The 23177-nt window shown below is 42.8% G+C and overlaps 1 protein-coding gene across 1 annotated transcript; it reads right to left on the bottom strand.

The window, feature by feature from the left end:
• Positions 1-20167: 20167 nt before the first annotated feature.
• On the bottom strand, positions 20168-21715 carry JAGN1 (jagunal homolog 1). Its single transcript, XM_053468845.1, has 2 exons — positions 21627-21715; positions 20168-21056 (listed from the first exon to the last, which is right to left on the bottom strand). Exons 1-2 carry the CDS (start codon positions 21713-21715, stop codon positions 20594-20596), a joined length of 552 nt encoding a protein of 183 aa, XP_053324820.1. The 3' UTR covers positions 20168-20593.
• Between the last annotated feature and the right edge of the window lie 1462 nt (positions 21716-23177).

Raw genomic sequence — 23177 nt, 5'->3', positions numbered from 1 at the left:
CAAGAAGCATAGGAATAGCAGGACAAGAACATTTAGAACGTGACGTGAGAGAGTATTTATTTAACGAGAGTGACGGACGGCTAGAATAGCTTTCCAGCAGAAGTGGTAGAGGTTAATGCAACAAGAAAAAGTAATCATGCATCAAATAGGCTTAAGGGTTAAGTTTAACATAAAGACAGTGTTAATGACTACTAAGTTTGGGATGCCGACGAATAAGACGTTTTTAAGAGTGTTCTTATCTGACGCCAAATTCTGGGTTTCTATGTTAGCCAGGAAAGGGTTAAACGTATAAAGCTAAACACACAGAGATACCGTGCCCAACATACAGAAGAATGTATAAGAGAACTCACCTTGCACATTGTAGTTCTGAAAAACAAACAGAAAGTTCTCTTTAGTGATCCATTCAGAAAGAAGAGCTTTGGTGTCATTTACAATCAGTACTCCCTCCTGTATATAACGGTAACTCCCAGACACACAGCCATTCAAACGGTTTGGGGTCACTTCGAATTTTTCATTGTTTTTTAAAGGAAAGCAAATTTTGTCTATTAAAATAACATGGATCAGAAATCCAGCACAGACGGGGTTAATGTTGTAAGTGACTATTGTAGCTGGAAAAGGCTGCTTTTTAATGGAATCTCTTCATAGGCGCTCAGAGGCCCTTTATCACTCCCATCACTCCTGTGTTCCAATGGCCCTTTATCACTCCCATCACTCCTGTGTTCCAATGGCCCTTTATCACTCCCATCACTCCTGTGTTCCAATGGCCCTTTATCACTCCCATCACTCCCGTGTCCCAATGGCCCTTTATCACTCCCATCACTCCTGTGTTCCAATGGCCCCTTTATCACTCCCATCACTCCTGTGTTCCAATGGCCCTTTATCACTCCCATCACTCCTGTGTTCCAATGGCCCTTTATCACTCCCATCACTCCTGAGTTCCAATGGCCCTTTATCACTCCCATCACTCCTGAGTTCCAATGGCACGTTGTGTTCACCGATCCAAATGTAAGTTTCAAAGGCTAATTGATGATTAGAAAACCCTTTGTAATTATGTTACAGCCAGAAATTTTCTTGTTTTCTATGAAAACAGCTGAGTGACCCCAAAGTTTTGAACGGCGGTGTGTACGGAAACAATGTAGCATGAACACGGACACACGTGATGAAAGCGCTCTATCGGATTCCTGCTGTCTCATTGCCTGGTGGCAGCAGCGTCAAGCATATAAAACCAGGAAAAGTTATTTTTATTTGACTAGCGTGTTTTATGGTTCCATTCTTCTTATATTTGGAAACCAGAAAAGGAATTCTAGTAAGTATGCCTGCGAAAAGCAGAGGTGTGGCGGGGCGATGGATTATGTAAAAGGGTATAATTATAGAGCGTAACCGGGTAATTGAAGGGGTAATTAAGGGTGTAGGTAAGCAGCCAGATGCCTATTTAACTGCACTGTGACTCCCAGTTGGAGCTTTTGCTACCAGTATATTATGGTTAATATCCCTGCTTGAATGCAGGTGACTCCATTAAGTGTACGAGGACCATGATGACCGGTATTAGAGCCATTTGGGTAACACATTGGGGGAGTCACTACATAGACTGTCCGTGATGGGTTATTAAAGGGTATTAGTACCTAGCGTAAGACAAAGCAGGGTCTTGCGTGTTTTAGGGCCATATGCTACAAAAACGCGATTTTACCAGGTTTTATATAGCAATTGGCTCCGTGTATCAGTTAAATGGGGAGAGCGGGGACGCTGCAGGCAGAAAGTGCTTATTTATTTTGGACGATAAATTCACACTGAACATCAATTAATCCTCGTTAGTTCTGGTGACAGCTCTAGCAGTTGACATTTAACTTTGAGTTCAAGAAGCTTCCTGACTCCCACACCTGACTTACTTCCTTTATGTTTACTATTGTGGAAAAAAATGTGCTCGTGTCTTTAACTCATTTTCAGCTAGACGTCCCTACGTCTCATTCGTGTTATGCACCCTCAATGTGGCCATATACCCTGAATACCCTATCATCTACCCGCAGAATGTAGCTTTATACCCGGAGACTCCACCGTCCACCTTTAGAATGTGGCCATATACCCTGAATACCCTGTCATCTACCCGCAGAATGTAGCTTTATACCAGGAGACTCCACCGTCCACCTTTAGAATGTGGCCATAAACCCTGAATACCCAGTCATCTACCCGCAGAATGTAGCTTTATACCCGGAGACTCCACCGTCCACCTTTAGAATGTGGCCATATACCCTGAATACCCAGTCATCTACCCGCAGAATGTAGCTTTATACCCGGAGACTCCGCCGTCCATCTTTAGAATGTGGCCATATACCCTGAATACCCAGAGATCTACACGCAGAATGTAGCTTTATACCCGGAGAATCCTCATACCCAGTATTAGAATGTAGCCATAGACAGTCTGAAACGAACCAATCCAGGCCAATTTGTGAACCTGTTTTTTGTACCAATCTGGACAAAGTTTGCGTTTTCTCAAACCAAAAACATACACTAATTAATATGCCCTTTTCCATGTTAGCGCGCCTGAGGCACCTATTCACTCACGCCATGATCGCTTGTCATTCTGCTGTTTCAGAGACAGACAGTACCAGGGACATGACATTATCTCCCAGTTCCATTATAGTGGAATTAAGCCATCAGAAACACCGGTCTCCTGCTCCAGGCTTCATCCCTGGACAACCTCAATGCTTGAGTATGGAGCAAAAGGCACGGGAGTCTCCCAACTGGAGCCTCATTCCTCTTCTGTGTGAAGCTCCCAGAGCTTTGCCCTAACATGTTGACAATAAATGTATTCATATAACACCAGTCTCTTACTCAATCCCCAAAAGCTTGGCATGAAACACACGGAACTAATGAGTACGCAAATTACAATTATTTGAATATTAGCCATAAAGAATGCTCAATTACTGAAATATAAACAAAACTAATGTCATCTCCTTCAATGGGCTGATTAAATAGATTTAAGGTCCATTGCGTGGGTGGTGAACCTTCAACGCGGCTCCCTACTGATTCTCTCACATCACATGTGCTGTTTCTTTGTAAAAAATTGTATAAAGGCATAAATGTATCAATATAATTTTTGGGGGCTGCATTAAAACCATAACATATGAATAAATACCCAAAATGGTAGCCTGTTCTACAGAACACAAGAGTCACGGACTTGTAACCCACAAACATTTCGATATCTATTTTAAATCCCTGCAAGTTCTGGATTGATAGGTGGTTCAGTATTTTGAGGGTTTAGTTGGCCACCTTAAGGGTGAGCATGGAGACCTTTATCTGCCAAGAGGACTCAGCTTGCCTCGTAGGTTGGCTCCACAAGTCAAACCAGCCTCCTGACGAGCCTTCTCTCGTGACTTCTCGCTTCTACCTGCCCAACCATATCCTAAGGGGAACCCCAGGTTTTCTAGAGAGTCGCATATTTTCCTGACTGCCTGGTAGAACCAGATCTCCGCTTATGATGATAATTAGTAACCCAAGCACAAACAGATTTGGCAGGTTTGGCCTTAAGCGCAGAACACAATGTATCTGGAACAGAACGAAGGACACACCTTCCAAAAAGAGAACTGTCCTGTGCTAAACATAACAGATAGTCAACCTATTTATAACCCTCTGATAGTACTGCCAATCCAGATCAGCAGACTAATCTTTCAACAAAGAAACCGAACCATTTGGAGACTCTAGTGGGCCACAGGTGGAGGTCCACCTGTACGTTCATCTAGCCGTAGAATGTAGCTTTATACCCTGAGGATTCCACAATCCACCTTTAGAACCATTTGGAGACTCTAGTGGGCTACAGGTGGAGGACCAAACATTGGCCATCGCTGATCTAGAAGCTCACAGGCAGAGGAGTCCAACCATGAAACGTCTCAGCTCACACCAGAGAAAATCTGGTTGCAGACCTTAACCAGAATGGTAACCTGGTAATTTAGGTTGAAAACAAATACACGTCCGTCAAGTTCGACCTCGATGGTGTTGCAAGGAACATTTACAGCCGTCTAAAATTAGCTTTACGTGATTAAACAGAGAAAGGGGAAAACGTATATAGATTGTGGAGACCACACAGAAACCTTTACGAGACAGTTTGTTTTTCTGACGTGCCTAGAATTCTATACGAGATAACACAAATGTTTAGGATCCAGCGTTTATAATATTACATCTAGGCTAATAGGTCTTCAAGCTCTTTATATACAGGCCCAGGCTGGCCATCAGCGCCCCATACTCGCCTGACCTGCCGTTGGGCTTGAGGGTGGATATCCAGCGGTCATCCACACCCAAGCGATCGAGTGGCCGTTGGCCTTAAAGCGCTCAGGTTGCCTGGTGATCGCCAGTCCGGCCCTGTTTATATATGGCTATACGCATCACTACCTCCCTCGCATGACGCACCGTAGGGGTTAGCCATCTATGCTCCTATCCTAAAAGATTCCAAGGCTATAAGGGGTAATTCAAAATATAGACCATATAAAAAAAAACACATTTTAACAAATCTATAGATTTTAGCTGATATTTCTAGTTTTACTTTTTTGTATCCCTGACTGACGAGCTTTCACTAGATCATAACCTCTTTCAGATACCATGAGGGTTATGTTGAGAAAATCTGGTGCAAAAGTGATAAAAGCGGGATAGTTGCTATGGCAACCAATGGGCCGTCCCAGCTGTTTACCCCACATATATATATATATATATATATATATATATATATATATATATATATATATATATCTAATAAACACACGCCTCTCTCTTCCAAGGTATTGCGGAGGTTTCTCGGAAGGGATCGCTGTTTGTTTGTGTGAGTTTGTCTCTGACAACCGATTATTTCAGGAAATTCCCTTCATTTATTCTTCGTCGTAATTCCTCTCCCTCCTACCACAGATAATTAGGGAAGGAGGCGTGCAGGTACATGGTTACCGCCATCTTACATAATGCAAACATATAGGGTCCCGCCCTGTATAATAACCATACGTTATGGTGGAATACCCTGCTATTCATAGAGTGGATACCAATTATTCCAAATGTTTGGGGTTATAGGAAGCCAACGACGCGTCATCGCTATTTCACAAAAATAACTATCCTGACAACCACCGTATAAAAAGTGATTGCGGTGCGAAGTTTCAAATGTTGTCCTGTCACCATAGCAACCAATAGAATGTTCCTGGTGATTTCATCCTGTTTTGGCGATAAAACTGGTTTTCCGAACTAAAATATAAAAAAATATATATTCTGATTTAACGTTTGAAGCGGTCTCGTCACCGTGGCAACCGACGTACGTCCACAGAGATGTAAATTTTTTTTATTACACTTCAAAGGTCAGCAGGTATTTTCTTAGGGAAGTCTTGGTAGCTATAAAGCACGTCCTAAATTTTATGAAATAAGTGTCAATAACTGAGTTTATTGCACGGAAATAAACGGTTGTTTGTTACAGGGCGAGATCCAAGGGAGTTTAAACAACAATACCCATATCTCACACACGCTCGTACTCACACAAACCAAATATACATCATTAATTGGCAGCGTTGAGTGACCACGGCAAGATTTATGGGGTCCATAGAACATCATTAAATTGTCCACCACAGACCCCATTAAATGTCCACCATGAACAACGTTAATGGTAGACCCCTGAGTAATTTTGGATTTTCTGGGTCTTTCCTCCACAAAGCTACAGGACATGCTGCTCCCTAAAAGATAGATATCTACACGATGGCTGCATGTGCTATGTGCTCATTCAATGATAGCTTTGGCCCACTTTCCAAATGGTTTAGAATAAGGTACAAGGCAAGGATGTCCACTATAACACTTCCTTAATTGTATAGGAATAGGCACGTGATATTGTAGACACCGTTGACTTGCACCTGAGAGAGGGTGAGAGAGTGGTAGTTAAGTAGAGCAGCCTTCCGGCAGAAATGGTAGAGGCTAATACAGCGAGGGGGATTTTAACATGCATGGGATGGGCATATGGCTCCTGAATCTAAGACGAGATCAACGACTGATTAAGGTTTGAGTCTTTACAGCAGGAGGCGATTAGATAAGCTGACAAATTCTAGGTTTCTTTAGCCATAGCCCTACCTGTATTAGCCACGTAGGGACTGGTAAAGCAATCGTTCTAATTCTCTCGTATCATCTCCCAGGTCTTCATCCAACAGCAATGTGTAACAATATTCGTTGATAAATCTGGCTTATTAAAAGAATTATTTTTGGAGGATCACAAATCTACATGGATCCAATAAATTTGCATGGATCCAATGATATCGCGTTTAAAGTTCTTCCTAATGCTGAACTTGATAAACTTGTATCTCTTTTTTTTTATTTACGTAATTACCATTGCAACTATTTAAATTCGCGCTTATAAATACTGCAACCATGTGATTTATTTTTAATAGATCTGCCACTGATCGGAACAAAATGTCAGCCAGGAGTGTAAAGAATATTAAAAAATATATATATATATTTTGATCCATACATTATGCCCGAAATTTGACAAATCCAGTTTACAATAAACAACATAGCTGGGTTCGATGGAAAAAATGCCATTTTTAAGTAAGCGTAAATATTCACAGTTTCTATGACGTTTTGTTGCTGCTCTAGAGAGGCATCCGAGCCACTGTCAGACTTTAGTGACCGTGGCAAATGCCACCGGCGACTTCTAGATTATCCGCCACAGATCAGCTTCAAGACCGCAAGAAACTAGGGCATGTTCTTGACTTCTACTGAGAAGTCGGCGAAGGTTCAGCTTTGGTTCGGAGTTCTGAGAAAGCCGCCGAGTCGTTCTACGTTAAACTCACCTAAAACCACAACCAACCGGCTCAGCAGGGTCATAATCACCTCTCTGCTATGTCCTCTTTAACCATTTAAGTACCAGAGGGACGAGGAATACTAAAAACGTCAAAGCACGCAGTGCCTGACCCCCCCCCCCTCTTTCTGGTTGACTTTGACTTAGATAGTTTCTGTTGACTGATGACTGGTGCAGGACTCGAGGAGTGTGTGAGCACAGAGAAGTAACTATAGGTTTAAAATTTGGCCAACGTTAAAAAAAGGGCAGTTTACTTATTACTTATTTTATATTAAGTTTATCCTGGAGGTAGGTCTGGTTTTTTAAAAAAAAATCAGTTAAAATAAACTTGTTTCTGTTTCCCAAACTCTATATGGCGGCCGTCAGCGCTCCCTTGTTTTATTTATTTTGGAGTAGGTAACCTTTGTTTCTTTGTGCAATGTCACACTGCTGTTATTAGGGTTGAACGCGTTTCACAATAACACGCGTCGCGGGTTCAGAAAGCGGAATCTTTTGTGTTATTCTACGCGGCAAATCTAAATCTTTCACTATCTATGTAAAAAAAAAAAAGTATTCCCCCCCCCAAAACCCAATAAGTGGTTATTCCACCCTTGGCGCCAACAACCGCAATCAAACGTTCGGGATAACCGGCAATGAGTCTCTCACGTCCCTTTTTTGGCCGCTTTAATTCATCCACATTGCAGGGTTTCGGAGGACGAGCTGGCTTTTTAAGGTCCTGCGGCAGAATCTCAATCGGATTCAAGTCGGGATTTGACTCGGCCTCCAAAACCTTCATTTTGGGTTTTTCAGCCATTCAGAGGTGGACTTGCTTGTGTTCTTCGGATCATCGTCCTGCTGGATAACCCAACGGCGCTTGAGCTTTAGGTCATGATGGCCGGACGTTCTCCTGCATGCTTTTCTGGTAGAGGGAATTCATCGTTCCATTAATCATGGCAGGTCGTCCAGGTCCTGAAGAAGTAAAGCGGCCCCAGAGCGTGTTGTTTGACTGTTGGCGTGACGTTCTTATTGTGGAACTCCAGATGTAACGGGACCCACGTCTTCCAACAAGTTCCACTTTTGACTCATCAGTCTGCAGAGAATTACCCCAAAAGGCTTGGGGGTCATCGAGAAGTTTTTTGGCGAATGGGAGAAGAGTCTTTGTGTTCTTTTTGGTCAGCGATGGTAACTCTTCCATGGAATCGTGAACGCTGGCCGAGGCAAGCGAAGCCTACGGAACTTTACATGGCAGTCGGGTTATTCTGTGACCTCCTGGATGAGCTCTTGGAGGAATTTTGGTCGGCCGGCAGGCCGCTCCTCAGAAGGTTCACCATCGTTCCAAGGTTTCTCCATAGATTATGGCTCTCTCCTAGAGCCTTAGAAAGGGCTTGGTAACGCTTCCCAGACTGACAGACGTCGATGGCTTCTCACCTGCATCACGTGCTGCTTTGTGGGAGATTTCACTAGACAGGTTCTATCTAATTGACGTTTTAAGCGGCAGTAATCACGCCTCCGATGCGTCTCGTGAAAATGAACCCAACTATTGATTCAATTTGGTTAATTGGTTGATTTAGTAACTAAAAGGGTCAATTACTTTTTAACATAGGGCCAGGTGGGGTTGGATCCGTTTTTTTTCCTTCTATACATGAAATCATCTGTGTGTAAAATTACAATTAGTTTGATGATCTGAACTTCCTGCCCTGGAGTTCTCTATTGCTAATTTTGACCTGTAAACACCAAGTATAAAATGTAGGATTTGGTAAAAGCGATGGTGCTCTGGGTTACAAATACCTGATCATTCAATATATAGAATAAGGAGGTAGTTCGTTCGGCTCCTATGATCAGCATAGTTGGTATCTAAAAGAGAGGTCTGCACATACGCCCTGATAGAGCATGATCTATAGTCATGTACACGCGTTAATGCACGCTATGTGTTTTAAGTGTACCTGTGCAGGGGGCGGAGCTTGAGAGGTAGAGTGTCACTCAAACTGTCAGCGCTGCTGCGCATGCACACAAGTTTGCTCAATGCACTGCCGCTGTCCTGCCAAGCTCCAAAAAGCGGGACAGAGGGATAGATTCGCAAAAGCGTATATGGCGGATTTAAACACGTATTTTTATGTAATATTATATGAAATAGGCTAATTTGGTGTATTAAACTCTACAACGTACTGCGGAAAAATGTAACACTTTATGCCCGGAGGGAAATGCCGAGGAGGAAAGTCATGTTTCCGAGTTATTTCGCGTCATGAACTTTGACATCAGAAACTACCCGTCATGTCTTTGCTCTCGGGGGCGATTGTTAAAAAACATGAAGTTTTCTGCTTTTGTTCACCTTTTATGCAGATCTAATCAGGAGAGGGATGCGGGGTCGAGCGAACCGGCAAACATTCTCTTGGAAATAGCGGTTAGAAGCTTGAAAGATTTCTAGGTGGATAAACAAAGATTTCCTTCACTGATCCACCCCCAAAAAAATAGTACACTTTTTAAGAGACACTAATGATTGGCATAATACAAAATACCGGGGTCCCCATGCTGGTTGTTTTGAGCCCCCCCCCCGACTTTACCAGGCAACTTTGTCACCAAACAGCCGTTATAATAGCCTCCATACAGTTTGCCTGAGTCATCCTAGCCCCAAACAGCTTATCTGTGCCTTCTTAGCCCCAAAACAGCTTTCTTGAGCCATCTTAACCCCAAACAGCTTGTCTGAGCCATCTTAGTCCCCAAACAGCTTATCTCTGCCTTCATAGCCCCCAAACAACTTTCCTGAACCATCTTAACCCCCAAACAGCTTATCTGAGCCATCTTAACCCCCAAACAGCTTATCTGAGCCATCTTAGCCCCAAACAGCTTTCCTGAGCCTTTTTAGCCCTCAAACAGCTTGCTTTTTTTGGTATGCTCTCCCTCCATACAGACTGATCCAGCATGCAGGATATGGATGTGATGTCACTTCCTGTATGCTGCATCAAACAGCCTGTAGGGAGAGAGTGTGAGAGATCATCCAATCGCTATCTGTGCCACTGACTGCAGGTGTTACCCTCAGCTAGTGACTTTTAGAGGGGTGGTCACAGTTGCGACCCCAGCGACCGTGATTGTTGCAAAAATAATTCAGCAAAATAATAAAAATACGAAAATCTCTGCACGATTGATAATAAGTAATCGTACGAGTCACTGGCAGCAGATATGAACGCCACTAGGCATAGATCAAGAAATCTTAGGGGTCCCGGGAACTGAGGGCTCCCAGGCCCTGTTATACCCCTGACACTGTTTGACATAAACATTTATGTTATATTATCACAGCAGAAACCTACGGATTTACCCTTATCACGCTCTAACAAGCAGGCTGTTAATTGGCTGGAAGACCTGACCCATGTATCTTTTACATTTAGAGGGGTATCTGACTACTCTGCGGGGTCATCTCTCTTCCAAATATACAAAGTCTCCTAAAATTCTATAATTATGTACAAAAATATCAAGAAACATATTTACGTTTTTTTGGTGTCACCAGGATGCTAAAGCGGTGGGATTTTATCCTGGATTTCAACTTATTTCTTGTTTAATTCACAACAAATATTACTGATTAAATATCTACTGCAGGGTCTTCAGTAAGGAACAGGGGACAAAAGACAGAACTACTTTAATTACCGGAGGAATTGATTCACTTTTATTTAAAATTAAACATTTCTGGACCTAAATGTTAAATGGGAATGAAATACGCCCCCTGGAGCTGAAAGGGTTAAACTAGAGTTATCTTCCAGTGCATCATCCTTTAAAACACAAGAAAACACACACCTAGGGGGCCTCCACCTCATTCCATCTGAAGAAGAGACCTCTGAGGTCCCGAAAACATATGTAACTTTGCAACATATAATTATGCATCTTGTTTTTTTATGCTGGGCCAATAAAAGGTCTCAACATTTTCTCGTGGGCTAACACGGCTAGAAGGAATTTTTTTCTTAGAACAGATGGATTTGGGGGGGTTAGGTGATACCCTAAAGGAGGGCGCAAGGCAGGTACTCTGATGAAATGATCGTGTCATAGTAACGTGAACTGCTGCGCAAGAAATTACCCCAGGATTTACCGGAATAACAAGAACTTCATCAGCGTGACACGAGACAGCAACACATCGAATATCATGTATACAGAAAGGTATATATATATATATATATATATATATATATATATGTGTGTGTGTGTGTGTATACACTGTGTGTGTATATATATATATTTCTAAGGACTGGGAAGTATATACAGTATATATATATTTATCTACTTATATAGTATATACTTGTACACAAATAAGTCAATGATCATACAGTGATTATGAGCGTAATAATAATAATAATAATAATAATAATATTAATAATAATACACGATACATTGTATCACGTTAACAAACAAACATATAATCCCTCTCTGCCTCTAGGAACTTACAAAATTGGCCCATCTGACTTCGCAAACATCTTCCACCCAACAGTGGCTGGAGCCCAGGAGCAGGAGTAGTAAAGGAAGGGTGAGAGCAACCGGCAGAAAAGTCCCAAATCCCAGTACGATCCCCATTGGTTCCAGTTTGTTATCTCATGGTGGAGCTCCTAGTGCGCGGTGACAGTCAGGCTCCATGGTGGAGGGCGAACTCCGAGCTGCTACACCCGGCCGAGCCGCATTGTTTAAGGGGCTGTCACCTGCCTGTCTCCCCAGCAGACTTCTGGCTACCTTGTGTCTGAGTCCCTCGCCGTTTCGCTCCTCCCTGCCCCTGCCCTCCTCCTCCTGCCCTTCTCTCCCTCCCACTATCTGCTCTTCTGATTTCCTGGCACCCAACCTTTCCCAGAAATGCAAGAAACCTGTCGGTGGCAGGACAACGCCTCAACGTCACAGCACGAGTTCCTTGTCAGACACAGTGAAGGAACCTGCTTGACACACTCCTATCATGCTCAGCCAGCACATGAGCACCCATACTCCATCACACCTGCCCATCTTTTTTTTGGCAGAGGTCACCCATCACTCATCATTTACAGTTAGACAGTAGGGAGGGAATAAAAGAAAGTTTCAGCTGCCGCCTGCTGGGAGTGATGGGAGTTATAGTCACCCCACTATGTGCTATTGATGGCTCCATACCTAACATGCTTCCAGGTTAAGGTGGGACCAGTGACTCACCTGCTGTCATAAATTCAATCTTCACAACTATTTAGTTCTGACTTATTTTAGTAAATTTCTTTATGGCCTTTGGGGGGTATTGCATAATAAAATGCTGATGCTTTGTGGTTAAACTAGAGCCGCATTCCTTGTGTAGGCGATGGCGTAGTAGTAGTAGGTACTAGGAACTGTCACAAAGTTGCACGGTAAGAAGCTGTCAGGAAGGCAAATGAATTCTTGCACATAAATGACCAGAGGTTTGGCCGGTGTCTTCAGCACAGTAGTGATGGGAGTGCTGCTTAATCTGCCGGTCACTTTACAGGGCTCTTAAATGCTAAAGATACGTTAATACCAGTCAGCATGCTTGACCACAGATAGAATTAAGTGCCGCTAAAGTGTGTACTGACCGGGCCTATTAATGAATTTCCATTTTGCGTGCTGCGTAATGTAGACTCTGATTGAACTATACATTATGCAGGGCCAGCCAAGCTCCTTCTACAGCAGAAGCTCACTTGGATTGGTCCTTCATAGTGAACAGCGAAGTTAATGAGCTGAAACACATCGCTCTAGCAAACACTGCTCTCCACTTTAGCGAATAGACCTTGTTAATTGTATTCTGCATCGTCCCTTCCTAGCAATGAAAGGGTTAACCGTTCTTTCTTTTTTAAAAAACTTTTCTCACTTCTGCTGGGTGGCTGTTTTAAAAAAAAAGGCACTCCAGCCGTCATATGCACTTTAATGTGTATGATAGCGGAGTGGTCCCTTTAAAGTTTCGTTTACTGCCCCTTGCAGATGCGTGGAGGGATTTTGCGGAATCCCCCATATGTTTATTGCCCCTTTCCCCCACCCCCTTAGCTCCTTGCATTGCACCTTACTGCACCTACGTATATATGCGGTATTCTCACCACCAGTCAGCTCCAGTACTGCGAAGACCCCAGAAACCACTGCCATTGATTTCAACTGGAGTGCTTTCTCTCCTCTGATTGGGTGAGAAAACAGGACCACGGAGAGAAGGATTGCACTGCGTTGCTCTGGAGCTGCAGCTTCTCTTAAAGGTGTTTTTTTAGCATATTGAAGAATGAATAGTAAAGTAATTTAATATGCATCTTCTTTGATTAGGCAGCCTTGGACACTGTAGTGCCCCTTTAACCCCCCCCCGTTGCTAAATTGCTGATTGTTGTTGATTGGTTCAGGCAGCGTTTTCAAGGATTGGTTGAGGAGAAGTTAGAGAACATCAAGGACCCCTTTAATACCCCAAATGTCCTGCTCTTGTTTTCACATCATAGAGCTTTTTTAAGACAGCTTATTTATTCAATAATGTTCGTTCACCATTCAAAATCTGTTTTTCTCTGTCGCCCATCCCCCGCTGGCCTGTACACAACATAATACCTTGTTTTTACAAATAATCCCGAAACCGGAATAATTCAAAGCATGTAAACTGAGTGCTTTAGATTCCACTTCAGAAATGAAAGGTCATGTTTGCCATCATACACCTGGCCCTGAAGGATAGTCTCTTCATTCCTCGCTTACACCTGTTCTTCATAACACCACTTAAGTCATTTTTTAAAAAAAAGAATGAATATTTCTATCTACATTCGTTTTCTTTTGACACCCGGCCCTTCGGGACACCTGCAAGCTTCTTACATGCAGTCTCAAATGAAATAAAAATAACCAGGGTGTAACTAGAAACCACGGGGTCCTGGTGCAAAAATTGCCCCAGGCTCCCCAACTTCAACTAAACCTACACATACATTCTCACACACACGCAATTACACATTCATGCTCACACACACACAGTTACACATTCATGCTCACACACAGTTACACATTCATGCTCGCACACAATTACACAGCCATGCTCACACATGTTTATGCCAGTGAAAATAACAAAATATATATATATATAATATATATATAGCATGTATGTTATCGGGAATTAACATTTATGATATATTCATGATGTTCTGGTAGGATTCCAAATATTGATTTATTGGGCATGAAATATACTTCTAAAAGTGGCCAATTCTGGGTCAAACTTGTAAATTGTAGCAATTAGCAGGAATACTCCATTGGCTTCCTTGGAGATTGTTTTATATTCTAGACTTTTTCTTCGGCATTGATTTTTAGAGACATTAAACAGTATGGAGGCGGCATGGCATAGTTACTTTTGCATACCTTGGGTTATGGGTCCTGAAGTTTGAACCCAACGAAGATGTGTCTAGACTTGGCATGAAAGATTGCCAAACAGGATTGGGGTACATTGAGTTTAAAACAACTAAAATGTCTACGGATTAACCCTACAGAAAATGATACAGCAATGGAGATATTTGGAATTCCTCGGTTCTAACATCCATGTAGTAAGAAATGACATCTTTACAATACTCATGATCTCCGTTCCATCAGCACAGAATTCATTAGACTGCGATGGTGTGAGCTTCGTGCGATGATAAAAGATTGTTTGGTTTTATCATGTAGTCCTTTAATCGTATATTTATATATATGGATGTACTATGTGTATTCCAACCATCCTGTTATTTGCTGGACAGTCCTGGCTTGTCCTGCTTTCCTATCCTCTCATCTCTTTTGACCAGCCAAGTGAGGTCTATGCAGTTGCCAACCAGCGTAATTGATCTTATATATATATGAAAAGCAGAGATAGGAGGAAGCCAGTGGCAAATCCAGCATTATCTAACCAATTTCCTCTCACTTCTCCTAACCCCTCCCCCCCAGACTGCCTGAACCAATCAACAGCAATCAGCAACGTAACAAAAGGGGAGAGATAACCTAATGGGGAAGAAGTAAAGATGGCGGCTCGCATTTTAGTAGATGGGTTTCTAAAAGTACATGTGGGTTATTCCCATCCGTAATCATAAGATGTGGGTTTTTTTAGTGCACTGATCTGGTATATTAGATTGCGGAAATGTGACAGATATCGCCTATTTAATAATTCATGTAATCACTTAGACTGCTAATTAATCCGAGTACTGAATGTACGATGCGTCCTCTTTAGTTGGGCGATTAAGTCTGGACGTTACCTTTTTGTTAAAATAACAATTTGTTTCCTCCGTGTCCAGGCGAATGGTTACTATGGAGAATAATGCATCTGAATGACGATATCAAAAAAGGCTTTGGGCTAAAAAAAACATTTAATAAGCTGTTTTCTCTGTCTCTTCCAAATGCAGACGGTCTTTTACACCCTACACAATGGTCACAAACATGATTGACGGCTGCACACCAAGGAACGTCTCTTTGAGTGTAAGTTAACTTAATGGGGTAGTTATGCCCATTTTGTCCCCCTCCTGCAAAACTGGAGGGGCAGATCACCCTCTTGGGTGATGAGGACCCCCGGTGCACTGCCGCTCAATGAGACGGTTACAGTGGAGATCTCTGGTCTCCCCAACTGGCCCAGAGGCTGCCTAGACTGCTTTAAAAGGTGCTTTACACCTTTAATGCCTGCCGACGTCAGAAGACCACCCGTCCACATCCCGAAAATGGAGGACACTGGGTAGCTGGAGCCGAAATGTTCCCTGGAATGCCAAGAGCACGCTAGGCTTGCAATTAGGGTCATTTATAACATAGGGCAAAAGAGACAGCTCCCCCAGAGACAGGCTTAGGGACCCACGGCAGCTGTCCCTTGGCCCCCCTGAGCGGCAGCCATGGGTATAATATGGTTGTGATGGAGGTCTGTGCTCCCCCAGATGTTGCAGAGCGCCGGGATATGGTATCGCACCAGATGGACCTCAAAGGAGGAATCCCTTATAGAAAGATCTGTGCCAGGATTTGGGGCTTCAATATTTTTATTAAAAATAATGATTAAAAAGGCAGAAACCACAGCGGCCAAACCTTTGTTCGTAACATTTTCTGGAACAACTGCATTCAAAGACAACCAAAACCCATGAGGAACAGCGCACAGAATCAAGAAAAGTACAATGGCGACGGGATACAAACAACACAATCACATAACTTCATGCAACAGTCTGCCACGGACAGTAAGAGGTGAAGCGTCTTTGTGCAAATGGGTTTGTCTTGGTCAGATCCGCATCACAGGAGAGGTAACAGTTACGTGGAATTCGCTTAAAAACTAGAGAAACCGGGTCAACTCGGTCACATGATTTCCTTAACACGCAATAAGCATGCATGGGAGCTGTCACGGTTTGGCCCTAGGTTTTACCCAGATCTGAGGATGAGTGTGCAGATTCTCAGGATCACATAGTCTGGAGGTGACTCTGATCCCTGCTTTAATACAGGTGACTTGATTCAGCTAATATGGTCATCTGTCAAGTTTAGTAAATGGTTACATTGTAACGCATGCCGCAAGCAAGGTGCAAATGTTGACATTGGTTGAGTTAGTATGTAGTTAAGGTTAAGATGTTGTATTTTACTGTTTTTTGGGAGGGTTTCCAGATTATATAAGTCTATGATTTTGTAAATTTCTACAATTTTTCAGCCAATTACTTAAAGGGTCATAAAGGGACCTTCTAGTCTCCCAATGGACGGTCAAGCATGGCTGACACTCAACTTCAAGTTGGACTGGCTGACTCTCCTGTACACAGCCCATTTCTTGAAGCACATTCTCTAACTTCAACGAAAGGAATCAACTACTGCTGAAAATCTTACAAATGACTTTTCAGATCCGTATAAACAATGACTCCATAATGCACAGGTGACCAATCCTCGCTCACAAGGCTATCCTGCATTCTGGGTCGTTGGGTTTCATACACGTTAGTCATTCATACACACAGTCATTCATACACACAGATTTTTGCATAACTCCTTTGTTATGTATATTTTCTTTCAGGCTTTCATGCATATCCATAGGAATATCCTTAGTGTTGTTGTTTACTATCTAAGCCCTAGGCAGAAAGGTGTAATGAGTCAAGGTTAGTTTCCAGATGACTCAGGCGTGAACTGGGCCACTCCTATTTGGCGTATATATTCTGTATGCGGTTGGCAACCAAACAGAGTTCGGGTACAGCAGCTGTGACTGTATCACCCGGGAGTGTTGGCAGAGGTTGGAAGTCTTACTGGTACCAACAAGGGCTAAACGTGAAAGACTTTGGAAGGATCCAAGGAACATGGGGTGGGGTGGGGTGGGCTGGGAAGATGTAGGTTTGAAGCACCCTTGCAGGCAGAAGGCTGATCACTTGAAGACACACGGTGTCTCTTAGTAAAGTGCTTTAGTTCGGTCAAGCAAAAGGGCACCTAAGAGACGCAAAGACGCGCGTCACACTTCATTACCCCATTAATGCACTCTGGCCAATTATGGCCAACACCCACTAGCAATGACATCTAAAAATATGGTTACCCAAATTCCCCAGGTTAGCTATAAACGATATTTCAAATGGCCAAGCAAGGACACTTTAGCTTTGGGGGTGTGGTTGGAGGTGGAGCTAAGGGCAGGGTTTATGTGCATTTACAATCTATTTATAACTATGTTATTGGGCAAGACATCTAGAAGAAGAAGAAGAATGTATTTCATTCACACACTTTAAATTATAAAGGCATGTCCTGTTGTTTCTATACACATTATCGGGGCTTTTAGGGCTGTAGAACCCTGCGATACCCTCATACCCAGCAAACATTCTGAGCTCCTAGAACAGAGGAGCATCAGGGGAGGAAAAAGGGACTGTCAGGGGCTTCTTTAGTGGTAATGTGGCTCCTGCACCTAGCCACTCCTGGTGTGTAAGGGCAAAAAAACACCACAATGACAGGTATTCTAAAAGTGACTCGTTTTTAATTATATAAAGATTGAGTTGGAAGGCAAGGGGGGGGTATCTGCCAATGGTGTCTTATGGCTAGAAGTTTCTGCCCTCATTATGAAGTTTTATGGAAGTAATTTGCTGATGAAACTGCCCCTGAGATGTACCTGGGGTCAAACTTACAAATGTTTCATCTGTGATCAGGTTCCTGAATCTAAGGGGTTCAATGGCTCAAGACCCCTGTTCTTGGTGGTCTTTTGAGGTCTATGTTCTGGTGGGCACACATCTTACCAGCCTACTTGCCAAACCCATAAGGGCGTTTGATCCCGGGGTTGCTTTTTGTAGTGATTTGAGATGAAACGAACTAGAACTCATCTTGTAGGGTGAGTGGATTTCGTAAAGTTTTACAGGACTCGTTGTTATCCTGATTCCTGTTTTAGATCGTTGAGTCTGTAGAAGGCTCCTCCTATACAAGACAAACAACAGGCTTGAGAGAAGGGAAGGTTTCAGATAACCCATGTACGGGGTTTTACTCATTCTGCAGTCAAGTCAAAGAACCACATAACCCCACAGATAGAACAGGCATCTAAAAGTAGGCCAAGAGGAAGATGAACGCATCTTCCCACATACTGCTGACCCAATTTACTAACATTCTACCTTAAACTTCAATGGTAGAAGCCACATAAAAAAATAGTTTGTGAAAGATCATCGTAAGCATATTTTGGCTGCTGCGTATGATCCAATTTTAAGACACGGTGTACTCAACTCTGTCTAGAGGAGAGAAGAGATCTCTATGGTACTCACACTCACACTCACTTTCACAAAAAGCTGCCTAGAACATGGTCTAAGCTAAATGTATCTTTGTCTTCTGTACACTGTGCTCTAGAGCAGGGGTTCTCAAACTGCGGCCCTCCAGCTGCTGCAGGACTACATCTCCCATAATGCTCCTTCAGCTAAGGGGCTGGCTGAGGAGTATGGGAGATGTAGTCCTGCAGCAGCTGGAGGGCCGCAGTTTGAGAACCCCTGCTCTAGAGTCATCATTGGGGGACACCTATAATGGATCCGATACCCTGAGTTTTAAAAGACAGTCCTGTCTCCACTTGAATACATTTGATAGCCGAGTGTCCCCTTTAAATTACCATTTTCTTCCCTTCTTATGTCCCCTCTCCATATGTACTATTTACCCTCTTTCTTCCATGCCCTTGGCGTAAAGGAGCTCTAGAGCTGCAGCTTCTCCTTAAGTACTTCTTTATGGAGGATTATGTAAAACAAATGCATAAGGACCACTCAGCATTAAATATGACGGCTGGAACGGCTCTTTAATTTATCCCGTTTGGTGGATGCTGACGCTAACAGGTAATGGAAGTAGGAAGGTCGGATCAGGACATTTCAAAACATACCGAGATACAATCTTCCCTAATTAATTATATAGCTTATAAACCATTAGGCAGAGCAGACTGTTTGTGTAGGTAAATTAAATGACAAAAAAATAACAAAAGATGACAGATCCAGATTTACTGACAAATTACTCTTTTGCATACAACGGTTAACAAGATTGTAATATCCGGAATTGAATGAGAAAGTTGAATATAAACCCATCATTCCAGGTTATAAGAAAATATTGCCAAAGGCTTTTTATTGTCCGGTTTTACCCATCCCACAAAGACATGTATCCTCGTATTGTTCCGTTTGCCAACCGATTCCCGTCAGTTTGCTTTTTTTTTTTTCCTTTTGATAATATTTTCCTTGTCCCACATGAATAATTTATTTGACTTTAAAACAAAGTCGGATTCCTATTAGAATTATGATGCACTTTTTGCATTGTGTTTATGCCTCTAAGTCCCCCTTTAAAGGAAGACACAAAAGCCGTTTCATTTTGTTCTTTTATTCGACGTCAATTATCTGGTCCGTGTTGAAGCAACTCATTGCCAATTGATTGCAAGCCAATAATCACGGTAATGTTTAATAGGGAAAAACACGCATACATTGTATCCTGGATGTATTAACCATTTTGTTGCGTGGAGAGTTACAATGAAGGTTATATGAAAGTGAAATGGAAAGACAAATGGGGAGGAATAAGCTGTTTTACGCTCTTGGGTGCCTCTCATCCCCTAGTGGAGATATTGCTGAATTGCAACTAAAAACTAACATCACAATTCATTTTCACTAAAATGTTCACAATTACCCATTTCATTTAGTACTTTGGCTTCGAGATAAGCTACAAGGAAACCCTGCAACTATATAGACTTATCATATAGATGCGATCACTGAACCTGCGTGGGTCTGAGACAAGAGTGATCAGTGACCAGAAGCCTAAGACTTGCTGTGTTAAAGTAACTTACTACAGTGATAAAGAAAGCGGTTTAACAGCATCAGTAACGAGATGTCGGCCTGGCAATGCATTTTCTCTCCAAAAAAGGCAAAAAAAAACCCAAACCAAACTGGAAACACAATCAAGTTATGGAAACCAACAACGTGATCAATGTGTCACCGTGTGACTTCCATATCAACAACTGGATAACAGACCAAACTGTGATACGTGACACAGACACGAACATACAGGCAAATCAGGAATGGTTTATTCTGCGGACTTAGGACAACTGAAATCCAAAAAGAAAATTGTTCTGTAATCATTTTAACGAGGAACAGAAGAACTGAGAAGAACTTGGGTCTTCCATTTCTTCCTAATGAGTTGAAGACCACAAAGAGCAAGTGATATAACAAGCAGACATGATATAAAGCACAAGCATTTTTCCATGAGCACAATTTATATGTTTCGTGTGAGCGAGGAAGCCACCTTTCAAAGCGCCACAGGCTTGAAGACAGCTCTGCACCTGAAAAGGTTTACATTTCCGAATGATTTCAGAAAACAGTTCTGATGCCTCCTTTGTCTTGTGTTTGCAGTAATCTTGACTATTCATCATGAATGCGGAGGATGCGCTGCACCCACTTCCAAGTCTCTCAGCACCGTCTCACTCCCAATTTACTTCTTTTTCTTCTCTTGAGTGCTTGTGAACCAAGAGTCCAGGAGTTTCTTGCTGTAGTAGATCTGCCAGCTGTGAACCTGGATGGCGATCACCATGACCAAGTACAAGACAGAGACTGCTGAGAAGCCGAAGATGAAGCGGTAAGCCTTGCCGTGGCGGTACAGCTGCTGAGCCACCGGGAACATCTCCATACTGCCGTAGATGAGAGGGGCGATGGAGAACAAACCCGCACTGATCATGGAAATCACCAAGTAGCTAATGTTGTTGCGTGGGAAGGAAAACAAGCCAAAGAGTGAAGGAACGATGCTCAGTAGATAAGGGTACTCCCACTGGTAAGGCATTGCCACCAAATCATGGGGCACCAGTTTTAGGTGAGCAACACCAATCTGTGCCGCTACAAGTAACCAAATCAGCAGGTGGGCATAGATTAGTTTCTTGATCTCAGACTTTAGCGATACGCTGAAAAGAAACAAACACGCATTAAGTGAACAACCTGATGTTCCAACTACATTAACATAATCCAAATATATATATTATATATAATGTACATAAGTTGAAAATCGGATGTAAAAACAATTTGGTCTGTTTATCAAAATGCAATGTTACTGAGAACCGGAAGAGCGAATGCTATTTGGTGAAAAGTCTTCCTGGTTGTAAGAGGGAAGACAAGCGGAAAGCCAGTGGTTCACGTGAATTGGCTGCACGGCCACCTTATGGCAACTCGACCAATCGCACGCCCCTCGAAATCTGCAAGGCCGGGTTCAAAAACTTTCCATTAAAGGGGGCAGTTTACTAGAGAAAAATGCACATTAAATTACTCTCAAGTATTTTAATATGCATTTTTCAAAAATAAAGCCCTAACCAGAGGTGGAAGCTGCAGCTACCTTGCTCGAAGCAGCCTTGAAATGACAACTGGCTGAGACTGGAACTGCGTCTCTTTAGCGGCAAGCAGGCAGTGCCACCAAGTGCCCAAAGATATGTATAAAATGCTTGCTTGAGTAGCCCTTCTATATTGTTCTGTGTTTATACCTCATCTGGTAATGGCCAGCTACACGTTCACGATGCTGAAAATCACTTCCATCTGTTCCAGATGCCCGGGGACCTGCACGTGATGCCATCGTCAACGTCCAAACCTCTAAAAGCGAACAGAAAAAAAGAGATTGTTTCAATTATAATAATAATAATCATCATACGCCATTAGATAAATAATTCTAGAGCCATGTTCTACAAACGTGGAAATGTTCACAAAGAACATTGCTGCTGTAGATGACAATGACAGCAATTTCCAGATAGCTGAGGATAAACGTAATTACTTCTATCAGTTAATTCTGTACCGTGGGATGATGGTAAATATTGCGACAGCCTGCGGAACGCCAGCAATCTGTATAACACGTGCATTGCGGACACGCAGTCTTTACATATGATTTAAAGTTAAAGGGAAGCTTTACTGTCCCTGAAAAGAAGAAAGTTTTCTTCGAGTTCTTCGGCTGAACACATTTCCGGCACGCAGAGTACCTAGGAGATGGAGAAAGGGGCAAATACATAGAGGGGGGTACTTTTCTTGCAACGGGGTCACGCCGAATATTTTAAGGGACCTCACAGCTACGATATGCACCGAGTGACGGCTGTAGGGTCCAGTTAAGCGCACACAGATCAGTCGTTTTCATTCATTCGCATGCTGACCATTAAAAATGGCGTTAGGAATAGTACATACAATGTATGCATCTCCACTGCAATGTATGTCAGGGATACAAGTGACAATAATGGCTGCGTATTCATGTTAATAAGCGGGGGATATCGCCAGGCAGCGCGGCATTCGGATGAGGGGCTTTTATGGTTTTCTTGTGGGATTTCCTCTCCATTATTTTAATCGACTGAAATTCAGGAAAATGAACTTGAGATGTATGAAGAAACACGTGACTGCCTGCCAAGAGGTGCTGCTGCAGCTTAGGCCCTGGATTTCTTCAAGGGCAGATTCTGTTCTTTTTGTACACGCATGAGGAGAGAAGAGATGTCAATGGCCTGTTACCCCAGATCAATGAGACACAAAGGGACAGCAGCCCCTGCCTCTGCACACCGCATTTTGGAGAAGTAATCTGCAACGTTATCATTATTTACCCCAACTGAACCCCAAGGGGTTAATGCATGCAATGCTGACATTTAACATGAGCCCAGCAGGCATGAATACGACTTACCTCAGCCCAAGGACCAGGTACAACAGCACAGTCAGCGCTACTCGATGATCACTTCCGGTGAGTACCCCGCGCCATCTTGCTACACCCGGAAGCAGCGCCACTCAGGAAGTGTGTCAGTGAAAGGGAGATGGCTGACATCTTAATGCCTCATCTCCAGCAGTCATTGCCAAGCGATGGTTACTCACACTAATACGTCATCATCAGCCACCTTTCACCCATACATTTCACGTAATAACCACATTCATGACTTCTATGTGTCTATATTAGCTAATAATTAGTATTTATTTTTAAATGAATAGGCTTCAGTATGAAGAGCTTTGGTAAAAGTCAGTTATATCCCTGGCTAAATTGACTGGGTGTGGATGGTCCCAGACAGCAGCTGGCA

The sequence above is a fragment of the Spea bombifrons genome, chromosome 6 (assembly GCF_027358695.1).
Source record: "Spea bombifrons isolate aSpeBom1 chromosome 6, aSpeBom1.2.pri, whole genome shotgun sequence".
Classification (NCBI taxonomy): Eukaryota; Metazoa; Chordata; class Amphibia; order Anura; family Pelobatidae; genus Spea; species Spea bombifrons.
Note: the sequence above shows the minus strand (reverse complement) of the source record. Positions and strands in the feature narration are given on the sequence as shown.